Here is a 25,971-nt window from a genome sequence, read left to right on the forward strand (position 1 = left end):
GTTTTGTGTGCCTACACATCAACATTAAATCTTTCAGATTTTTTTTTTATTCTTCGGTTCAAATAAACAGCAAAACCTGTTTCGTATTCAGCTTTTAACCCTCATCTCTGATATTTATACTTAATCCTGCACGTAGAGCACAGTTCAATAAACTCATAAATTACCGATGATCTTTTGTCCTTATATTTTTCTTCCATTTAACTTTTCATCTGGATTATGGATCATTGTTTAGTTGTTCGTCAGTCTTGATTTATTCTTCTTTACTATTCCATTAGACTACACACACAGGCCAGTTTTTATCGGCACAATTTTCTCTCTCTTTCTCGGTCTTTCTTGTTAACTCAGTTTCGAACAGAATACTTTTTATATTTCTTTACATGAAAGATACATATTTATGAGATCTACGTTTGCGATTTATTGGTTTAATTCGATTTGTTCAACTAATGTGGACTGGCCTTTTCTACGAGTTCTGAATGGATTTTTTTATAATTAAAAAAATTGCCTATTGCTTCGGATATTTTGTTTTTCTTTCAATAAAAACAAAAAACACAATTTTTAAAGCCAATCCCGATAATGCTTAATATATTCCACTTTTCTTTTTGTACAATTCATTCAACAAATTGATTTTTTTCTCTCTCTCTCTCCGCAAAAGATATGTGGGTAATTCCATTGTAACACTACAATTGGTTCAGTTCGGATCACTTTTTGCGTAATTTATTTATTTGAATTATAATTTCGGCTGGACACCACCTATCAAAAATTTATCAGATTGTTAATTAGATAATGTAAATTCGCGCAATTAATCGAAAATTAATTGAAAATTAATTGGACTTATGGACGAAATCGGTTCAACTTTCGATTGATCGTACGTATTACATGCGATATATGCGAACAGATTGTCGAGCTTTCAAGCTTTTTCGTTACGTTTTGTGTTCGTAACGGAATGACGCTGATCGGAGCGATTGGTTTGTTACGTTCATGAACCGCACCGAAGAGTTCGGTTGAAATTGACGGTGAAAGGATTGCTTCGGCCGATGTTAAATGTCATTTATAAAAATGACCTAGAAGACAACACTGAATGTCTACGTTTTGTGAAGCAGCAAATCGTCGACATGGTCAGTTTACATGTTTCGAAGATGCCTCCGATCAACGCTGATGCGTTCATTATGTATAACGCGGAGTAGTTGTAAAACCAATCGCAATCTAATCTAATCTAATTTCAGAAAATCATTGTCTACATAACGAAATAAACATAACGAATGTCAACGATTTTTTCTTTCGATTTACGTGTCGGTAAAAACTGAAAGCTGCTGCATAGATTTTCTGTTATAGTAATTTTTAATTGTGTGAAAACATCCATAAATCAATTTGCTATTAGAAAAACGTTAACAGCGCCAGACAAACACATTATGTCATATAACACACTGATCATTGGTAATAGAGTAATGATATTTTAATGCTTCTCATGTCAAAATGACATTCATATTTAAATTCCACTTGATGGAGAAATTGATTTGAACGATAATAATACACTCAACTCAATGTAATTTATCAAGGGAAAAAAAGTATGAGAAGAGAGAAAGAGAGAGAAAAAAAAACTAATTTTCAAGTAAGCCGATTATCTGCATTTTGAAAAAATATAAAATTTTCTTGTTATATAAAAGCAAGCTTTTTGTGTTTGTCTCTGTACACAAAGATTCATTCAGTATGTTGGTTCTTCTTTATTTTGTGCAAGTTTTTTTTTTCGTTCCATAAAAAAGAGAGAATAGCATAGTGCGCGTGAATATTTTTATGGTTTTATAACCCTTTGAGCGGGGGAAAAACGAGCTAAATATTCACATTGAAAATCCACTTCTATGTAGTTCAGTTGATTCAGGCAATTAGCGTTTTAAAATAAACTCTTGATGTTAAAGCACTTTCAACAATGTAATGCTTTAACACTAATCCGCAATAAAATTTAAACTACGCATACAATTTTATGTACAGAACATTTCTCTTTGGACCTGTAACATATTCTACGACCACTTCAAGCTCGGAGATTATAAGTTCTCCCTTTATGCAAAATATGTAGAAATTTTTTCAAATTTTATAAGCTTCGGATACATAAATTGTTTTATTGCTGGCATGCAGTAATACTGAGAAACGTGTATGGGTCGTTCGAGCATGTAAAACATGCAGCATAATGTAACCTACATCCATATATACATGTTCGTTCTTACAAGTGGGATTACTCTGCTGATTATTCCGCTCACTTTCGGCTAGCTGTACAGGCCCCCACAAGTCAAAACATATTCTTTTAAAAATTGAAAACAGGTACGTAATAATATACAATTTAATAGACTGATGCAGGTACGGTGAAAGAGCACAATATTCATGTTCCAGACAATGTACTTTTTTTACTCTGTGTGTAACACGGAAACATGAAACAGAGAAACATGATACCCGACACAATTTTGGGTTTAATTTTTATTTAAATTTTTGTGGATTCTTTGTGGAAAACATAATATGTTAAACAGTACCAGATGCAGAAGAGCAAGAGATTTATTTAGAACATCAAACACATCTTATCCAACAGAAATTCGGTACAGGAACATCTAGGAAGAATCTATAAAAAGCATTGGATACACAATCACACACTAACAGAATTTTGTCAGTTTGCACTTTCATTGTGTTCGTGGTGTCAATTATTGGTGCATACCAAAAATTTTCACAGTTTTTCTCAGTGAGATTTCTTTGAAAATTTACCTTCACACGAAAACTCTACTTTTCATCATTTTATCACTTGTTATGTAATAGTATATTACGTTGGATGCTGCGAAAGTAATTCATTACACGAGGACACAATTTTGTGATACGAGCCAACTCACGAGTAAGTTTTTGAGCAACACGCTTCGGTAACTGTTTTCGAGACAAGTGTCTACTCACATCCGAGCCGAAGGCGATGTATGCAACTACACTTGTCGAGAAACGCAAACGAACCGAACGATCTAATTTAACGTCAATTTTATTATGTTATTACGTTATGTCGTCATGTTCATGAAATATTTTATTTTTTGAATTGCTAAATTTTTGAATTCTAACCTTTGTAAATTGTAAGTAGTCAGGGGGCTTCGGCCATTGACGAAATGAAATAAATAAATAAAATAAAATAAAAATAAAACAGTTACCGAAGCTTGTTGCTCAAAAACACGAGTGAGTTTGCGAGTTCAACAAAATTGTGTCCGAGAGCAATGAATTACGTCGCAGCATCCAACGTATTTTGGTTTATTGCCTGCTCATGCGAAAATTGACTATCACACGGCTGTTCCGCGAATTTCGTATGATCTACCTTCGTTCGAACTCAAAGAAAAACCTTTCCTTCATATAAGGACTTGATCGAATTTTCTTTATTAATTTATTTCTGATTTCAATAGTTAAATTTTGCAGTGCTTATTCAATCACTCAATAATCGAGTAACTATGAATGTTTAGAAAAAAAAATAGGAAAAGTTCATCAACACCAAAAACACCACATGCACCACATCAAAATATAGCAATGGCTCACTCTTCGCTAAAGGGATATTTTATTTGCAATCAATCATATCATCACTGGAAAAATTCAATACTGTCAGTCAGCTGATGTTGGTTTTTTTACGTCGCGTTGTTGTAGAATTTAGTTTAAATTTTTAGTGTCGTTAAAAACGTAACAAAAGATAAAATTGTGCTTTCGAATATTGATTTTAATTTCAGTTTGGATATTTATCTCAGTGAAATTATTAAATTGGTCAAATGATTTTACTTCCTTGAAACGCTTCAAGAAACATCGCGAATGGTGTTTGTTGGTGTGTGTGTTCTGTGAAATAATTTTTTTTTGGTTTTAATGTTGATTTCAAAAATGGCTGACGTTCCAATGGTTGCTCGGAATCTCACGCCGCGTCATTCACAATAATTCACATTTTGACACATTTTGTATAAGGAAGATGTCACTTTGTGAGTTATTGTGAATGACGCGGTGCGAGATTCCCTAACACCGTTCCAATATTGTTTCTAAAAAAAACGATTTCATAAATGATACGAGAGGACGACGTGTGAATAATTTGAAGAAATAAATTAAATTCATTCTAGTCGAAAAAAAATCATAAATAAATAGTTTTGTGGTAAAATTTTTGTTTTTCAATTTCCACTAAAGAAAGACTAAAGAAGACAATTCTCATATTTCGGTTTACTAGGTGCAAAACCAAAACAAAGCGAAAATTTTCATTACATGAAAGAACAAAGTCAAAAAAACCCAAAATGTGTCCTAGTGTAATGGATCATTTTCGCAGGGGTTATACAGCCGTGTAATAGTCAATTTTCGCATGGGGCAATAAAGTACTATTCCATAACAAGGGATAAAAAGATCAAAAGGAGAGTCCTTGTTTTCCCTAGGTGTGTAATAAGCTACTTTCGACGCTAGGGAAAACAAAGACATGTAATAGTTATTTACGTCACAAGGACGTAAAAAAAGTTTATGGAAACCGGATGATCGACTCATGAGTTAGACCCCTTGGTGTGAACTAAGTACAGGGCGCCAAGCAGTTTTTGCTTGTAGGGCGCCCAAATTTGAATATATTTCGTCTGCTGTTTCGCTTTATTAGATAGGTATTAACTGCACCAATCAGAGAAAAAAATGTTCATAAAATTAGGTTCACCGTAGCGTGAGCTATTTATCTTAGAGTGAGTTCTTATCCGGCTACTCGGCCGTACAGTGAACGTGGAGTATTTTGTCAATATCTCGAGTAAATTTCGACCGAATTTAATAAATTTTTTTGTTTGAAAGGTATTAACGAATGTAAAGCGTCAGTACTATTACCGGTCGCCTAACAAAATGGCTGCTGGCTTTAGTAGATTTTAGTAAAACTGATATAACGTCGTAAAAATAGTATTTAGAGAGTTTCTGTTAACATAGAAGTAATTAGTTATGTGTGTGGGGCTGCAGGCATCCCATATGTGGACATCTATATATAACTACGTACAGCTATATTGAGCTATATACAGGCATATAATAGCATATTCATCTGTGAAATGTTTATTTACAGTGAAATATAGGTAAATATAGCGGTATATAGCTGTTTAAATAGGAATTTATGTAATTTGATTTCGTACGGGGCTGTCGATATTGCCTCCGCCAATTTATTTGTATTTGATAACAAGGCAAAGAGTGGATAAGTGATATTAAAGGGCGAATAGCTTTTCAGTAGAGAAGAGTATGAAGTAAGAGATATAAAGAGTTAGCTATGTTTATTTATTGTGATTATGAAAAGATCGATTTTTTACTGGCTGCGTCATTATTATGAGCAGTCTTTTTTGTCGAAATTCATTGAAAATAAAAACATATAGAAAACGTTGTGATCTAAAAGTTGCATTGCCTTCAGAGATGGATAGAATGTATACGGAAGCCATTTTGCGATCGATTATTTGTATCATTTTACCATTACACCCATTTTGTGATCGATTATCAGTTACATCACCCAACACAACACTGCCGTAATTCGCATGTCGGACTTAGTGCAAAATTTAAACAAAGAATTCTTTTGTTTAAATTTTGCACTAAGTCCGATATGCGAATTACGGCAGAACAGCGCCCCTAATCAAGGGATATTATCCAGTACGCTTACAGGGGATTTGCAGCACAAGCAAAACAATGGAACAAACTAACAGCACTCTCTTACTGGTAAAAGGAAAATCGATAAAGGAAACATTTTTGTTGTCGATGTTTTTTTGCTAGCAGTTGTTTCAAAAGTTGAAACTAGAGGTGTGCGCCGGTCGAGTTTTGTTCGGCGGCGGCTGTAAACATTTTTCAGAGTATCGGCGGCGGCGTAAATCGGCTGGATTGTTTTTTTCGGCTGCTCGCTTCGGCGCAATAAAATCTTTAACCGGCGGCGCATTTCGGCGCAAAATCGGCGCTATATGGAAAATTGTTTTTTTTAGGAAAAGTTTTTTCCCTTCATAAAGATTTTTGATATGAAGGATTTTTTAAAGACAGTGCTGAATATTCAATTTCCTGTTTCGAAAAAAGGTGTACAAGACATTCTTCATGAAACGAATATCTCAGGAATCCTTTTTTAAACCATTTAGTTGTTACTCAACTTTCAAATATCATTTCAAGCTCTCGAAATCCAAACTTACAAAAAAATCGAGATTTTCCAAAAAGCGCAAACTCAAATTTTTTTTCGTAGATTTTTCGAAACCTACACTTGCTCCAAACTTTTCCATGGTCCACAAAGAAGAAAAACAATTGCTTGATTGTTGATACAGAAATACCAAAATATTTTTTTCTCATTGTTTATAAACATCATAACATGATCGATAATATGGTCGAAAATCCATAAGCATTTTGCTGTGAACGAGTGAAGCGATCAAGTGTATTTTTCACACGAGTTCATTTTTCACAAAATGCCATCACTTATACAGACTTTTCGAACCCATTTTTGTAATCAAAATGTGGCCAACTCCAGCAGCATTACTTCTGGGCATTTCATAAAATTCACAAAACTTTTTAGACTGTATAATTCGATTGAATTTTGTAAAATCCTGAGAAGTAATGTGGACAAGTTAATGGATTTATCCAAATTCAGTTATGCTTACTGAAAAAAACTAGTTTTTTCTCGTACTTATTGAAACGAATTCATTCTCAATTAACTCTACTTTGCGAAAAAAATAAACCGGCGGCGCAGCGGCGGCGCAGTGTTTTCACTTTACCGGCGGCGGCGCGATCGGCTGAACGATTCTAAATTTCGACCAGCGGCGGCTGACTTTTAGCTGAAATATTCGGCGGCGATCGGCGCGACTGGCGCCGGCGCTCACCTCTAGTTGAAACTTGAAAATGTAACCTTGAGATGTACTACGGTGTACCTAGGGATGGGAGACCTTTTATATTATCGATAATATCAATCAAAACAATTTATCGATAACTGATATATCATATCGTTATCGATAATTTGATAATTATCGATAATTATCGAATTATCGATAATTTGATAATTATCAAAATATCGATATATCGATAATTATCAAAATATCGATATATCGATAATTATCAAAATATCGATATTTCGATAATTATCAAATTTTGATATTTCTGAAAATAATTGATACTCATAAAGTTATGTTACTGTGAAGAAATTGAAAACTGTTCTAAGCAACTTTTCGAGATCTCTGTCTAATTTTTCATCATCCTAATGGAAAGATGGAAGATTTACAGCTGAAAACTGCATGCATTTGTATTGATTTATCTAAATATTCATATTAAAGTAGCTATCAAAATATCGATTTTTCGATAATTATCAAAATATCGATATTTTGATAATTATCGAGATATCGATATTTTGATAATTATGGAAATATCAATTATTATCGATTATCGATATTATTTTTGATAATTTTCGATAAAAAAATTTATCGATAATCGATTATCGATAATCGATAATTATCGATTATCAATATCAATATCGCCCATCCCTAGGTGTACCACTTTACCATAAAAATTGTTGTAAAATACCGATTTTAGGCAATTGAGTTACAAACAAATTTTTTTTTTATTTTTTATCGATGGAGAACCTAATTATAAGACACTTTGTCTCGTATCATACGCCAAAAAAAGTGAAAACTTTTTTTATAAATCATTTTGAAAGTCACTAAAAACACGAAAATTCGAATCGAAATACAAAAATTTTTGATGACATACTGTATTTCTATTCGAATTTTCGTGTTTTTAGTGACTTTCAAAATGATTTATAAAAAAAGTTTTAACTTTTTTTGGCATATGATACGAGACAAAGTGTCTTATAATTAGGTTCTCCATCGATAAAAAATAAAAAAAAAAATTGTTTGTAACTCAATTGCCGAAGACAATTAAAAGTTACTAAACAGAAAATCGTTGTTGCCGAAAACTATAACATTCAGAAAATTTAAAAAACGAGTCGATTGTTTTGAACGACAGGGGCTGGTACAAAAAACAAAATATTCAGCGACAATAAAAATTGTTCTAAGTTACAACCCTGTGATGTGTATTTAAAAATATCGTCGATTGCTAAATCGCGTTTGTACCCTTTTTTGTTTACTCACAACAAGTGCATTTGCATTTCGTTTATTTTTTGTTTTCTTTACGAGTACGAGTCCAACGTCACCTGGGTGGAACAATTCATTGTGAATTAAATCGGAAAGTAAATAAAAAGAGAATTGCAACTCTCCGATTTCTAAATCCAAATAAAAACAGAATCTATTTCGGAAAATAATTTCAATTTTGTTTATTTTTCACGTCTCTTAGATATTATTAACGCCGCATCTAATTTTTTGTTTTTTTTTGTTTTAAGGAAAAGTTTTTATTTGCTGATTTAACTAGTTAAGTGAAAATACAATTTTAATTTCGCAAAAATATTTCAATTTAATCTCGAATTTTAATTCGAAATTGTATATTTTCAGCATTGAAGACTTTTAATTAATTTTTTTGTTGTTGTTGCTTTGAAACATAAATACAATATCCCAAGCAATAACGAGAGAAAAGAGAAAAGTTTCGTTAAATAGCTTATGTTTTGTTATTGGCGAATGATTGAAAAACAAATAACCATTTCTATATACCGAAAAGAAAAGTATATAAAATACATAAAAGAAACGAATTGTGGTTTTCCAAAGAAAATTATGATGAAAATCGATTTTACATGCTACATGCGTCGAAAATCGTACTTTTCATGTTTCAAGCGCTACTTTCGACGCCCTCAGCATGTAAAATCCATTACATAACTCGGGATAAAAGATGAAATGTCTCGTTTTCGTGTGTTTATTGACCTCGGCTACGCCATGGACGAACAAAATTGACACCGAAACTCTACTTTTCATCTTTTTATACCTAGTCAGGTAATAGTAGACTACTACACCAGGGAAGTAATTTGATATCTCGTATCCAGATTAGTAAAGGTAGCCGAGCGCTTCAGCTTTAGAAAGTTTACTCATCGTGATACGAGATATCACATTATTTCCCATGTGTAGTATGCTATTTTACTTTACGAGCGAGAAAAGCAGTATTATCTCCCTACTAAAGTGAAATACTAATTTAGGCAATTGTAGTAATGTCAATTGTAGTATTTTATAATTTATACCAATTAAATACCATTCAGATACCACCGCAGAATTTGTACGCCGTGCAACTAGTCACTTCGTAAAAATAATCTGAAACAAAGGGACAATGGCTAAAATTCACACCAAATCGTCGATGTTGCCTATATTTCGTTTTCTTCAAATTTTAAAAAGGGTCGTTCAATTTGAAAACGACATCAAAACAGGTTCTGGTACAAAAATCAAAAATGTGCCAGCAACAATAAAAATTGCACTAAGTTTCACCCCAACGGTGTCTTTTGTAAAGAAAAAAGATTCGCTATAACACTTTAGTTGTTTTATCAGTACACATAGCATATTTGCTCAATGGATGGACCAACATCAACGGTTGTGTACCTCCGTAGAGAAGAAGAAAAATAATATTAATGGAAAACGAACGAAATATTACGTTCACTAAGTTTTCTTTTATTTTCCTTTTCTTATTCCCATAAACAGGAATCGATATTTTGTTGTGGGAAAATACCGGCAACTGATTGCACATTGCATATAGCAAATAGAACAAAATGAAAATTAAATCTTCGCATGCCATTTCGTTGGCAACGTTTCAAAATGCAATGAATGTACGACTGTGTAATAGCTTCTGCAAAACCGTTTTACACCGCCGGTATCGAAAGGAAAACCCCGGAATAATTCAAATAATTTTTCGAAAATTTAAAGTGATAATTGGACTCTTGAGAGATACTTTACACACTTAGATCGTTTGAAGATGTATGGGATTGTAAAATCATGAAAACAGAATTGAATTCGATGATTTTTTTTTGTTATCAAATACGCTCATCTTTTATTCATAAAAAGTTTTTATTATTCGCAATACACAAAGACACTGAGTATGTATTGCTATGTTGTAACATATCTGTATATGTACGTACATATATATCCCTACAAACCTAATAAGTGCGGTATGACTGTTATACTCTTTTCGAACGCAAAGCGCAAGGTGGATAAAAGTAATAATAAAAAGAAATTCTTTATTGCTATTATGGGAAGCACAAGTTGTACATAGGTTAAAAAATCCTTTACTTTACTTTACATAACAACAATATGTTCATTTATCCATGGTTTCGATGGTGATCTGTTCAAACAAATTTCCGATATAGTTTATTGGAACGGAGGGTTCTCTTTTTCTTCCTCTATATCTTGGTATAATTTGAGGGAAACGGAAAACTGAGCTTAAGATTACATTCATTTACTGGATTCTACATTGTATTGGCACTGTATGTAAGTTATAAATAAGCAAAATACATAATACGTTGCATGATGGGTGTATTTTGTGTACCGTTATACATATACGGCCAAATCGTGTATAAACCGTTGCCAGTGTAAATGAATACCAAATTGATTCTTTGTTTTTTTTTCTCGAATGAATGATAGAACTTCAAATTTCATTACGAATAGGAAAGTTAGAAGTTATAAAGACCAATTAGTCGTATTTGCTCTGTAATTACGTATCATTCCGTTTTCTCTATAACCATTTTACCCACTCACACACACTCACACTAAATTCTTATGCAACATTCCGAGAGTAAAGGAGGACAAAAAAAATGTGGGAGCTACTACAATGCAAAGCAATACAAAGAATACAATACACATAGCCTGTCTAATGAATTTCTATTCATCTCATTTTATAGCTGGAATATATATAATCCTCTACATTGACGGTTGTTTTGTCACACAGCAAATAATCGATAAAAAAGATGAAAATTTTAATTTATTCGGATGTAATCCCGGTCGTCAAATCATTAGAAGATTAAGTTTTTTGTTTACTTCGTCTTATCAAATATATAATTATTCGATTATTGAGGTCGTACACATTGTAACTACAGCCAAATACAAATTAATTTAACATCAATTACAAACAGATGTGCTGAATAATGTTTTTTTGGTTATCGGAAAAACAACCGTAGAGGCATTATAAAAGACACTGAGCGTATAGGCTCTCAAACACGAAACATCCATGGAAATTTGAAAATTTCGCAAGCGGAAAACGTTGGGAAACTTTACTATTTTACTGTTTGGAACAAACACAGTGTCTAAAAATAGAAATGAAAAATAAATTTAGGGAAAACGTAAAATCAAGCGTCGCCCATCGCAATGCTTTTTATATATACCCCTATGTTAGTTGTAAATTGGTGTTAAAGCCTATACGTGTGACTAACATTTCAAAGGTAAAGAATTTTCGATTATGTTCGTCGTTCGTTTATATGTGCTCTCATCTAACCTTTGACTTTTACAAAGCACATGTGTGACACTTCTTCTGAAAAGCTAGATCGATTTTACATTCCCATTTTTTTTTCTCTTCAATTTAACTAAAATAATACGGAATCGATGGAGAATATTACAAAACGACACTAATATCACACAAAACCGGTGAATTTATGCGAGTTATAACAGTTTAATAGGTAAGCAGGTAGAGTATAATAGAGAGAGAGAGATACGTGTATTCTAATTACTGTCAGACATGTAGATAAGAATTTGAATTTTAGATAAAAGAAAAAAATTAATTAAATATGAGTTCACGCGGTAACCAGAATGCTGTTATTCAAAATTATAGTTTAATCCAAAAAAAGACACACAACCGACAGTCTCTCATTAGTGATTCAATTTTATTTCAGCAAATTTAGTACAGGATGTTTTGCTCGACCATTACACGATCAAATTTTAGAAATAATAAATTATAAATTGGTCAATTTGAGTAAATAAATAAGCGCACCAGCGGCATACATTAGAGCGTTTAGGTATATTGTATATGTTTGAGAAAAAACATAAAATCAGAGTCGAATTAGTTTAAAGGATCGATTTGAATAATTTATTGGGACCGTTTCGGTCCAGTGTTATATGTTCGTTGTGGTTTAGCGCAATTGTGTTACAAAAGCGCACACGCTACACGTATATAAATATAAGCGTCAATAAAGCATTATATAGCTGAATCTCTTAGGTAGGATAAACATTTTCGTCTGCAGATTGTGATCTCTGCTTGGACACCGTTTCCAGAATTCACGTCTAGACAATAGTAAAGTAACCGTATCAAATGAGATTGGTGATATGTAGAAAATTATCATTTTATTCTGTGATAAATGATTTTCTTCATCCAGTGCTTTTACAGATTGTTTGTTTTTTTTTTTTTCACAGCGGGACTGAAGGCTGTCAGTCTAGTTTTTAAAAGCTCCGTCTTTACAAGTATAACTATGTACACGGTATAACATTACCATTTAAAAAAAAAAAAACATTTTCTTTTTCAAAATTGTCGTCTGCTGAAGAGAAAGAATATTTTTTTTTATCTTGTCATCTTCTACGTCTTACCATTTTTGGAACAGACAGGAATATAATTTAGCGTTTTCTACCTTAACATTTAAAATTGCAGACGAGTTGTTGCGACTTTTATACAATAAAAATATCAGCCATGGAAAATAAAATCTAAATTGTTCTTTCTCGCGTCAAATTAATTATTGTTACGGCGTGTATCTACCAGCATATGTATTGTCAACGGAACGTATTTTGAGTCTAAGTTAATTCTATAGCCTTCCATCACGAACCTTTCACAGGATTTTTATCAGTTGTTTCTGTTGTCTGTATGTAAAATTCTAAAAAAATCAGGCTGACCTGCCCTGTTGAAAAGTTGACTTATCGTGTCAAGGTGGTGATTACATTACATCCCTTGGGTTGCAAAATGTACATAAAGATTCATTTCACCACGGTACCTGCCAGTGGGAAGTTTACATCTCGAACCGAAGGCAAGGGCTATAATCCCACGTGCGAAAATACCAATTTGGTGGTATTTTACAGTATTTTATCTGCATGTGCGAAAATTACCACATTACCTCCCGCAAAACAGATACACAATGAGAACATTACGTATCTGTCTTTCACATTAGCAGTTAAAATAGTTTTGCTTGGCATAAATGCAATCAGTGTTTGGTATGAAGTACATGAAAGCTGTCAAGTAAACGGATGCATCGTTTTCTAAAACGGAGACGTTTCATTTGAATGCGATTCTTACTGAAAGTATTTAATGGCTCCACTTGTCATCTACGTAAATTGTTATGAAGATACAAGTTTGACATACAGCCATTCGCCGAGAGAGAGAGAGAACATTTAAATTTATGAAGTTCATCTGAGCTGACAATTTAAGATAAACATCACCGATAAACGTATACACACATACTACTACATCCCAGCTTAGAAAATCATATTTGGAATTTAATTCCGATCCCTGTACACAACATTGAATAGTTTCATATATCCGGTACACTTGACGGATATGCAACAATATAACAGTTTTAGTATCCTAAAGTATTTAACAACATTTGTCGTTTACTGAAATGCCATTGCAACTACATCAGCTGATGAATAAAATACAGTTTTTCAAATTTTACTGTTTCGTTCGAAGGGTAAACTTTTCGGATTCGGAAAGTTGAATATTTTATCTTGTTTTCAAACACAATTTCGAATTATTGAAATTTGTAACTTCACGAAGTGTAATTCATTTCCCCGCGGCAATCGAATAGAACGACTAATTTCATAATTCATAGTTTCAACATCAAATCGCTGGCTTTGAGTTTTTTTATTCTATTTTCTTTTGCGCAGGAAAAAAAATGTAAATAGAAAACATCTGTAGCACATTTTTTGTTTTTGGTGTTACAGCATTAGATGAGCAGCGAAAGCTTTTAAATATAAACACCTTGAAGACATTGGCCAAAAGTTTCAAAATAGTTACAAAAATTTCGCTGCGGTTCTCTGTTTTATAATCTTGCTGCTAAATTTTCTGTTTTCGAATTTAATTTTTCTTTTTTTTTTGCAATTTTAAACTTGTAAAACTTGTTGGGTATCATACTAAAGTAAAATATGCAAATGAAGTTTTACCAGAAAACTTTTTACATTACGCGCAGGTATTCGCGGTATTCGCAAGGGGAAAACCACTCGATTTCAAATAATTTTTTATCGGATGTAAGAAAAATAAATCCAATTTTGTACAAATTTGAGGAAAAATTAAACTTTACCGATAAAGAAACAGTAAACCGATAAAAATATTCAATAGTACCGATACGATAAGCTTACTAACGATAAAACTCACTGATTTCAACGATGTGGATTGCAAAATCCTTTTTTTTAATCGCAATGCGCCCGGGAAATTAGTCATTACATCATTGACATGAGCGTTAAAATTCATTTCCCAGGGGGTTAGTGAATTGAATCTCTCAAGTTTTGAACTTTGTATTTTGCCTTGTGTGTGCGTTCGGCTCGAGCTGCAAACGCCATACTTGACACAACAAGAACATAATCTACTATTTCTCTTCTTGATTGTTCCATCTTCTACGAGGAAATTAAAACAAGCATTTGATCAACGCATTTCAAATATGAGTAGTACTCTAAATAGAGTGAAAATGGACACACAAATCATAAAAATTCGAACAAAAAAATCATACAAAATAGTTCTCTTGTTGACAGCTGCCACTCGAAACACTTTTGCTTGAAGTGCGTTGATTTGATCAAAGATTGTATTAAAGTGGTTTACTGTTCACTATAATCTGTTATCAGAGGATAAGTTCAGATTAGAATTTATTTCTTTCCGCGTGCAACTCTTTTTTTTGCGTGATTTGCCCCTCGGCCTCGGTATTTTGTTTATAGTATACAATCCGACCGGAGAAAACACATTCGTGAATTCGTTCCATTTGCCACAGAGAGAGAGAGAACATATATTTCATCATCCCCTATCAACGTGACTGAAACTACAAGCAATATTTTGATTAATTCGGCAAACACAATTTCATCGGTAAACATCCAACTGAATGACATATAAAACACCTTTCAAAAACGCTTTTACATGAAAATACTGCTCGCATAAAATCCGTACTCCGAATTATTACGGATAGACGAATATGGTATTGAAAAATACACCTTACTTTGCGACGACGATTTATCGTGGCGACACAATTGTCGTGGCTAGACATTTTATTATTTATTACGTGCATTTTTTGAGAACTCATTTCACAAAGAAAAGTGCAAACTTGTAGCTTTACTAGTTGATTCGAATTAGCGAAGAGAGGAGTAATTCGATTTTTTGGTTTGTTTGTAATGGAAATTTCATCATTAAGATATTAGACGCAGAGATAGGTCACGTTTCGTGATTAGATTTTCGTTTAGCCAAACAATGGTTTAGTTGTGTTGGTATGAGAAAGTAGCAGTATCGTTCGAGAGTTCAATATCCCATTTTACTCAATATGGAAAGTTTGACATTTATGAGTGACTGCGAAATTTGAGCACAAAATTGCTCGAAATTGATTCCCCTAAAATAAGTCTTGCTGCCTCAAAATCATTTCAAAGTAGAGGTTGACACAGTATGAAGGACTCACAGCAGGCTGGGATTCACAACTCTGGAGGATTCCTATTTATTAAAGAATTTGTAAATGTTTAGAATGTTAAATCGAAGAATTTTTCACTTCTTGAAAACCACTGCCTGTCTGAGTTACCTATTTTACCTATAAAGATGTTGAGTTGTAGTCATTGAGAAACGAGGAAGTGTTAGATTTTAGGAATCATAATAATCAAAGGAACTCTTGTAGTTGGAAGTGCGAAAATTTACCATGGAAAATATTGCCAGAAACCGAACATCCTTCTGCTAATAATGATCAATTCTACAAAATCCAGATAATTTCAGAATTATTTGATAAATATTGTTCTACATAATGCATAACAGAACATCTAAATGAAAGCATGTCGCTGGAGTAATTACACAACGTTTGTTATAAAATAGCGTCGGTCGGAAGCATAGTTCCGCGTTTGTTTAGAGGATCTAAATATTGTTCCTTAGACGAACATGATAATGTTGACAATCAGCAATCATTAGGGAGCAGATGCTACATTTTCTTTTACACTTCGCTATAGCAGCGGACTAGCCACGCATAACTTGTTAAACGGTCGACTTCTTATTGTGTAAATTAAAACTGTTTTTATTTGTCTGGCACTGAGGGATTCTTTTGAATTTCGATTGACCGAAATCGGCGCTATTTTTTCCGGGACTTTTTTATATATGCCTAGTTAGGCCTTGGTGCCTTGGCCCCAAAACCAGTCTCAGATATTTTTGATTTTCCATACCTGGCTGGTTGTAAGTGGCCAAAAGTCGAAAAATGAGGTTTCGTAGTTCGGATTTCATTTCCGTAAGGTGGCGAGGACACGGGCGTGTATGGGTTCGTTGGAAAGCTGAGGTCAAGTACTCCTGGGGCAAATATTAACTTCATAAAATTTGCTGATAATCGGCCGAAAATATGACTTCTGGAAAATTTCTCAGAATCGATGGAACCTCCGTGAACTTTGATGAGAGCTGTGACCTCACTAATGCAATTATGTGATTAAATTATCACTTATTATGAATGTGGAAGGCCTCAGCTTTACAGCGATATGCATATTTACTAGTTTGGCGGAGTGAAACACACAGTTTTCATCTGTTACGTAGTCACGTACCAAACTACTAAATATGGATATCGGTGTAAAGCTGACGTCCTACACATTCATAATAAGTAATAATTTAATAAAATAATTGCATTAGTGAGGTCACAGCACTCATCAAAGTTCACCGAGGTTACATCGATTTTCAGAAATTTTCCGGAAGTCATATTTTCGGCCGATTATCAGCAAATTTTATGAAGTTAATATTTGCCCCAGTTGTACTTGACCTCAGCTTTCCAACGAACCCATACACGCCCGTGTCCTCGCCACCTTACGGAAATGAAATCCGAACTACGAAACCTCATTTTTCGACTTTTGGCCACTTACAACCAGCCAGGTATGGAAGATCAAAAATATCTGAGACTGGTTTTGGGGCCTAGGCACCAAGGCCTAACTAGACATATATAAAAAAGTCTCGGAAAAAATAGCGCCGATTTCGGTCAGTCGAAATTCAAAAGAATCCCTCACTGGCTTTCGTTCGATATGAAATGCGAATACTATTGAGTGATATTCAATTCAAGTTGAATCCATATTATAGGTCTTAATGTCATGAACACGCACCATTGGTATCTTTAAGATATCAAAAACATATGTGGCATTCGTTGGAGACTTAAAGAAAAGGTATATTCAATACACTAATTTGAAATGAACAAAAAAAAAGTAAATAAATAAATGAACGAAATCCTCTGAATGCCTGCAAATCTTCTCTAGTAGAAAACGTAACGGCTCTATTATAGAGTCTATATTGCTTATGCTCCACTTAGCTTCCAAATTCCATCAAAAGAAAATGTGTAATGTATATAGACGAGCTTAAACTTTTACATAAAAGTCTGCTCACATTTATGTCGACTATTCGAAATTCTCGTATTTTACCTGCCTCCGAGTATTATCATTATTCCGCGCCTAGCCCTATGTTTTATTATATTTTCATACTATTTTTGCACATTGCATAATACTGTATAGAGAGTGAGAGACATTGCAACTTTGACAACATCTTTGAAGTATGGTTTTGGATTTATGTAAATGTAAAATTGTACAGAATATTAAATCCTTAATGAAAAAAGATGGGTATTATGTGGATTTATTGGTATAAATATGTAGCCGGGCATCTTTGGAACTCTTGATTATGGTACCATACAGACATTCATTCTGTATTATGAAGTATGGAGACATGAAAGGGAGTGTCGTTTTTCTCATTAAGGAAACGAATTATGCAATAAAATGTTGAAGAAAAATCACAGGAATAATTTCCGTCAACATCGTTGCACTTCTCGATAAATTACAATATTATTATCGATCCCGTGTTTTATGCATGACAGCCATGTTTCATTGACATAAATTCCACTCATTTACAACGATATATAGACGGTAGTATCGAAACAGATATGGAAATGTATTTTACGAAATTATTCAAAAGTGTCCCCAATAAATAACACAAATTTACAGATACCGAACAATTGGCAATCGTTAAACCATTAGAAGTCTCGATGAAATTCACATAATACATATCTAAAATACACCCATAATACCAAGCGCTGCATCATTACGTTTTCGATTCGTTTTCATAATTTCACAAACTTATTACATAAAACAACACTATTAGACTCAGATTAGCTACCATTAATTCCAAAAGTTGTTGTGCATATTTGTCAAACTTTTCCCCGGCAAAGGAGGATATATAATTTCAATATTGTTGTCTACTTAAGCGCTTCAATCTATTTTACATAGGAATCGGGGTAATTGTTTCTTCAAACCACCTTTAAACAACATTAAGCGCGTTCGGTTTTTTGTGAGGTATACTCTATATATAAAATATAGATCGGCATGAGCCGGTTATATAGTACGTTCGAATCGACATTTCCAGCTGAAAGTTTCTTCAATATCGATTCGATTGCAATAACGTAGAGAGTTCCAGTTCGAACAGTTAGCCCAGTTTTCAAACAGTTGAGGCTTTGGGTGCAAATTGATTCAATATGATGTTAGGACAGTATTCAAACAGTTGAGGCTGCGGTCAAAAACTGGTTGAATAGACTGACCAGTTCGGACAGTTGAAGCTTTGGCTACAAATTGATTTAATGTATGGATCATTTCGAACAGTTACCACAGTGTTCGAATTGTGAGGACACTGTTAGACCAGTTTTCAATCAGTTGAAGCTGTGAGTAAAAATTGTGTTAATGGAGTGACACCAATTCGAACAGTTTTCGAACAGTTTAGGCTGCGGATAACAATTGTGTTATAACTAACTGAAACAATCTTATAGCTGTTCTTCTAAGGTAGTAAGTCCGTTGTTGTCATAAATTTGGATTTCTGGAAAAATGAAAAAAAAAACTAGTCGGCCAGTTTGAACAACATTTCGAATCGGTAACAATAAAATATGTTCTACGTGATTTCTGACCTGGATAATGTGCTCTTCTGTGTAGCATGTGTACGCCACACACACACATACAGTTTCCTTTTTAACGTTACCGTCGTCTCTGGCATAAAACGTTTCATACATGTTATACTAAAAATGTAAAAGCATCGGTTGTGTTTTTTCAACATAACTTCTTCAAACACAGTCAGGGATAAAATTAATGAGTTGTTTTTAGTAGAACGAAAATTAAGTTTTGTAATTAAAAATAAATTAGATTTATAAGCTAAACAACAACGATGCTCTCTTCACCGCGATAATCTTATTATATCAGGTTCGTATACGCCATTTAAAAAAAGATTAAACGAATATTCCCGTGGAACGATTGCATCTTGTTTCTTCTTTGCGACTATATACACAAAGTTGCCACTGAATGAAAAACTTAATAAAAAGTTTTATTTGATAGTGAGCGTTTTCTTTTTTCGGGTAACTGTAGCGCGATGAGACGACCTTCCGTGTGACACAAAAACGACATTTCATAAGTACATACAAAAATATTCCAAACTAATGATTTTGTATACACAGAAATGTTAGATGAAAAGTACACGAAAAGTTTCTCTTCGGTTTGGTTTCTTCTTCTTCTTCTCTTTTTTTTCTTCCTTCCTTTTTCTTTTCATTCAACATTCAAGTTCGTATATGGGCATTTCCATGCTGAGTGTTTTAAGACAAGCTGATTTCAATTAAGAGTAAATTAATGTTAAAAACTATTTGCACGCTCTGCAAACACGTTAGAAACGTTAAAATTCTCTTCACATTACATAGTAGAAACATATCATATCGATTCATGGAATTTAAAAGTATCCACCGGTTTGTAAGTGTCCCACTAGTTCACTTCCAACATTTTAATCAACAGATCTCGTTATTAGAGGAAAATCTTTATTTATAAAATTAAACAAAGTGTGCTGCCCTCTTAGAGAAGGTTGCTCGTCCACACAGCATTACATCAATAATAAATTACAAAATATTTGCAGCGAAGAGCCAAGTCAAAATTGAACATTAAATTATTAGTGACTAGGTAGTAGGTACCATATTATGTGGTTCTCAATAAACCAGACTGACCCACTTTTTTCCACCGTTCCACGCGACCCTCCCAAAGCCCTCGAACTGACCATTTGAGGACGAAGCTTAGTACAAAAACGTAAGGACTGAAGACTGCTAACGTTTCATCATCAAAATGGAAAGAAATTCTTAAGTTAATAACTAATTGACAATACTATAGACCCCGACTGGGTTTATCTGAATTGGTACTGAGGTAACACAAGATGCTGTTTTCAGTTGTTTCCAAAAATGTCACATTTAGCGTGGAACCTGCCATATTCATATTCGATTTGATGTTTGAACTTTGAATATGAATTCTTGTCAGACTGCTGTACCATTTTGATTTAAATCTCACAGCAAAAAAAAAGAAGAAGAAACTTTTCTTCGACATCTACCCATATTACAACAGTTTCGCTCAAAGCCATTTCCCCAATACAGCACAGAAAATATTCTCTCGAAGCATATACATCATTCGGGGTGGACAAAACATATTTACATATTATTTTATTTATATTATGTGTACTCATGGTTTTCTATGAGCCATAAATTTATTTATTTTGACATTCACCGACGACACAGACACACACACCAAAAAAAAACCATTTCCCTAATTTAACATAAAATTTTCCCCCGAATTGAACAACATTAATGTGGTAAGTTGTCTAAAATTTATTGTACGTTCAAAGCGTTCAAAATGAAAATCACATGATATCATGAAAATATATATATACACACACACACACACCCTATCATCGTCATTAAATGGATATACAAGCGAAATAAACCTCACTGCCGAAACACACGTTGCGAATTATGCAAAAAGTCAAATAAACTAATCTGTAACGTTTCTTTCATTTCATTTAAATTGTTTTCGTTTGAAAATAATCAAATTATTCGATTTCCAAAGCGTAAATAATGTTTAGAGAGCGAAAATATTTTGATTAAACAAAAAAGAAAAAATTATTGTTTTTCTAAACTTACCATACACTGCGGTAATGCGCCATCTGGTCGATCGACTTTCCATCCCAGTAACGGTGGAATGCATATTAAGCCAGACATAATCCACACGGCCGTGATCATTACTGCAGCCCGGCATGGGGTACGCGATTTTAAATATTCAACAGCTTTCGTAATGCTCCAGTATCTATCCAGCGATATCAAACACAAATTCATTATCGAAGCGGTGCATAACAGAACATCCATGGCCGAATGTACGTCACACCACCATGTACCGAATATCCAATAACCCATTAGTTCGTTAGCCAATGAAAATGGCATTATCACTAAGCCCAGAAAAAAGTCAGCCACCTAGTTATGGTTCGATGTACATTTTTATTAAATATTTGCATTCATTTTGTGCATCATTTTTTTTTGCACGATAAAACGATTTGTTTGGGGTTTCAAAACGGAATGGCAAAACACCGATTATTTTTTGGCGGAGGGTAACACGTTTGTGATTGTGATTGCTCCGTTGAGTTTGTGCTCTTCATAGGCAGGGCCTAGTTTTAAGGAATGTAAAGTCGATAAATTCGAAAGATCAACCAAAATGCGTCTCATATGGAATAGCGAATATTTAGGAGATTCTCGTGATGAAATTTTTTGCGAAACGATTTCCCCTAAAAATATGCCCTGGCCCTAAAGTCGTTTTAACGACCGATAAGAAAAACAAATTTACCTTGTGTTTCGGTCAATTGTAACCGGAAATGGATAGAAAATAATCTGTTTCCGAAATATTGAACATTTGTTTACATTTTTCGACCTTTTTCTCTCGTTCAAAGGAAAATGAAAAAGAAATAAAAAGATCTCGGGTGTTTAGTTTTCACAGTCGAAAGTAGAATTTACTGTGCCATAAACTCTTGAACGTTAGGTATGCCAAAAAGAATTTCTGGCGAAAATTTATAAAATGAAATTCATGCAACCTTTGCGCTGTTCGTTTCAATTTGGTAAAGAACAACATTCTTGAATCAAATTCATCACTCATTACCATTTTGGCATGTTCACGTTTTACCATGTACTCTATAATATCCCATATATACACACACCCATCACCCAGTGACATCACGGACAGAACGCAAAGCAAAAATTGTAAAAGACAAGTCGAAATACATGGAAAAGGACGAGTATTGTGGCTGATAAATAATTGTCCAACATTAATGTGGCTGATGACATGTAGGTCACCAATAAAAATCGCTCCCACCCCCTCCAAGTAACCGAAGTAACCCAAAAAATGACGTTTAAATCGATATTAAAGTGCAAATGGTCGAAAATAAATGCAAATACTCACTGCTAACGATGCGATAAACCAATTTTGTATGTTTTTCAACGATTTTTCAGTAGCGATTGCAATTATCACCAACATATTTCCTACCACAATAACAACCATCAAGACGGTTACTATAATCGATGCGAATATAATTTGTGTAATTGAATATCCACTGGGATATGTGCCATGTACAACAGTTTCATTGGTTGTATCGTTGCTGGTAAGATGTTTGGTCTGGTTACCAACAAGTGTAAGAAAATCGTCAGTGGTAATATTTTCCGTCTGTGCAAATAAATCCATTTCCATTTTGTAGCATGTACTATTTCCGTGGTATGTATAGATGTGTCTCGGAAGCGGCAAAGAGAATTGTAATTTTCTTTTTCTGTATTGTACACGTTTTACAATATATTATTATACTTTCTTCGTCTGTGGTAATATGTATAAATCAATAGGTTGTCGTTTGAATGAACAAAATTTTTGGTTTTCCGAAAAGAATGTGTAATTAAATTAGGGGCAAAAATTCGTTAAATACGGTATGTATTTTAGCTAGATAATGTGCGTCTACACTGTCTCTGTATATATAATAGGTATATATAGATATATCCACACCAACACAAACACACACCGATGTACAAAAAAACAAAAATTTTTGTTTATACTAAGTTAAGTAAATTTCGTTCAATTAGAAAACTCATTTATATTTATTATGATAAAACGTAATTGAATTGTGCTTAATTTAATGGTTATTGATTTTGCATAATTAATTTCATTAATTTTGTTGATGATGGAACTAAATTATGTTTGCATGTTTGCATGGAAATAATTTTTTTTTTCTGGTATTGGTCCCCGATACTGAGAGTTTTACTTATTAAAAGTGATTGAATTTACATTGAGTCTATTAAAAAACACTTGTAAATTGGCCAGTTCATATTAATCGTTTTCTTTGGGTTTTCGGTGGAAATTTCCTCGTTTTTCCCGAATCCAGCAGAGATGAAAAGCGATTCGTTCCTCTTTTATTTCTCCTTGTTCTAAGTTCGTCTGAATATTTCTGGTTCAATGTTTTGTATCATTTATCTGTGTGAACGTTTTTTGTTGTTGTTGTTGCTACTATTCTCCTTTTTTGTTGTTCTTGTGTTGTTTCATGCAACAAGACTTTTTCTGTTCATTTTAAATTAGCATTACATTTGAACCCTTTAAGCTGGCACACAAAAAATAAATAATTTTTTTTGTTGTTCTGTTTGTTTGTCGGTCTGTGTTCTTTGTATCAATACCAACAGCCGATTTATGATACATAACGTTTATTACGGAAAAGAAACTTTATTTATTTTTACACACATATCATGTGAAAAAGATGATTTTCCTGATTTTATATTCAAACCGCACCAAAAAAAATGTGTATGGAAATCTAGAAATTTTCTTTCTTTTTCTTTTTTTTTTAAATCAACACATATGCAAATTTTTAATCCTTTTTATTTAAATTTGAAATATTCCGATATATATTTTATATGCCAACACTTTTTATTTGTTTTTCGTACTTTTTTTATATTTTTTTTTTTGCTTTTCATAGAAATGTACACCATGCCCATGTACCCTTTATATAGAGATGATGTATAACTCGGTTATTCTTTACATATATATTTATACTTTCAATATACGTACATTCCGTATGTATGCGTATGTGTGTGTAAAAGGAATAAAAATATTAAATATTTTTACATTTAGATTCTTTTTTGTTGTTGTTGTATTATTATTACCCGTTTTATCCGACTCATCGCCGATGCATGACTTGTATCAATCGGAATTTCTTTGATAAAATGATAACAAAGAACGGAAAAAATAGTCATTTAAAAACATCAATATTTATTCATTTTTAATTTAATTTTTAAATTTAATTTATTTTTTTACACATTTAAAATTTTTGTTAAATTTATTTTTTTATTTGTAATTGATTTAAATTCACAAAATTTTATTTTGTTTTTCGCTTTTTGTTTGACGTTCTCTAATTTCCTTCTTTATTATTATTATTAATATTTCGTGTTCATATTTATATCGAAATATTATGGTCCTATGTTTATGTTCAATGTTCAATGTGGAAAAAAGCAATTTTCTATTATATTATATTTGGTTGTTTAGGAAAACACAAAACGAAAACATCAACTATAAACGATTATTATTACATATATATAACCCCCAATAATAAGGTGCCACTTACAGTGGCCCATATAATTTGTTTAGTGTTTCGACATCAATTATATAGTTCAGTTCAACTTTTCCTTGGCATTTTCACAGTTGAAAAACCATGTCGTACATGCTTTATTAATTGAATAATGGGCTCCAGATGAATGAATAACATTTCTTTCGCTCGGTTCGTACTTCTATCCGCACTTTTGTTTTGCCGGATTTTCAGCCTTGCGTTATTGGCAATCAACCAGACGATTAGAACCAAATTAATATTTTGTAATTAAACAAATTTATGGAAAATTTCAAATTCAATTAGGAATCGGTCCCTTTTTTTTCGGTAAATGGTTTTTTTGTGTGTGTGTTATTATATCGGGCACAACGTTCAAGTGTACATAATTGTAGCGGTACACAAAATTTGCAAATGTTTGGATAACTGTTTATACTTGTCAATGTTGTGTGTGTTTATTATAATAGTACCCGCTGTCGTTACACAAATATACGATAAAAAAAAGCACCATACCAAAAGTCAAAACACAGAGGGTACACGGGCCCCAAGAGACCAACAATTATTATATTCTATATAATGTATACCGTACTCTGAATGACGACACGAATTCCACCTTCAATTCGATCAATTAATTTAACTGGAATAATTGTATATGAACAGTAAAAACACCGCTAACGTATCAAACATAAACCAACAACCAATTTCGCTTTCTTTCCACTGACTGTGCCAAATTGACGTTTATTTAAACGAAAATTTAAATTTTGAAATTATCGGCTTTGCTCATTTTATTGGCATCGATTTGGCAAAATGGTTTGGTATAAATTCACTTTAGGATGCGGCAATTAAATATTTAAATAAACACTTCGGAAATAGCACTCTTTTCCTTCGGTTTTCTTATGTTTCTTTTTATTTATTTTTTATTTTATTTTTTTTTAAACAAACAACGTATTTTATTTGAAAAGGTTCGATGAAAAGGTGTTGTTACAATATACCAAAACACCACGTACGCACCAAGTTATAATAAATATAAAACTTTACAAATTATAGATACATATTTTCCAGTTTTCATAGTTTTCTCAGTTCTTTTTTTTTCATATATATAGTGAGTGTGTGAAAAGTTCAGTGAAAGAAAACTTTTTTACTGGCATTTGCGGTATAACATCAACGTTTCCCGGACAAATTCAGATCGAAACTGATGAGCAAAATTGGTGTTATAATACGTTTTCACGAGATTTTTCACACAGAGCACACAGAGGCATGTGTAGTACTCACATTATACCGACTGTGTGTGAGTGGTGGCATCTCGTTCCCACCTTTTCCCGAAATATCGGTATATATATGTACGAAAAACGGTCCATGATGAGAATAATCTCTTGGGTTCAGATGAAACAACGTGAATTGTTTTGGTCATGCGCGAGGTTCCTCGTATAGAACAAAGAGTTGTTTTGGATTTACAATCAGGATGTCGTGTATATATTAAAGTTGTGCTTATTGAAA

The 25,971-nt window shown here is 33.1% G+C and overlaps 1 protein-coding gene across 2 annotated transcripts in view; it reads right to left on the reverse strand.

Annotated features, from left to right (window-relative positions):
* The window catches only part of LOC119069159 (alpha-2 adrenergic receptor), a 209,296-nt gene extending 183,634 nt beyond the window's left edge, over positions 1 to 25,662 (reverse strand). For both annotated transcript variants that reach the window (XM_037173066.1, XM_037173065.1), the window contains exons 1-2: positions 22,308 to 25,662; positions 21,005 to 21,331 (exon numbers count right to left, since the gene is read on the reverse strand). In XM_037173066.1, the coding sequence (XP_037028961.1) occupies positions 21,005 to 21,331; positions 22,308 to 22,592 (612 nt within the window). In that variant the 5' untranslated portion in view covers positions 22,593 to 25,662. The remainder of the gene's footprint in view (positions 1 to 21,004; positions 21,332 to 22,307) is intronic.
* Between the last annotated feature and the right edge of the window lie 309 nt (positions 25,663 to 25,971).

Source organism: Bradysia coprophila (assembly GCF_014529535.1).
Source record: "Bradysia coprophila strain Holo2 chromosome X unlocalized genomic scaffold, BU_Bcop_v1 contig_26, whole genome shotgun sequence".
NCBI lineage: Eukaryota > Metazoa > Arthropoda > Insecta > Diptera > Sciaridae > Bradysia > Bradysia coprophila.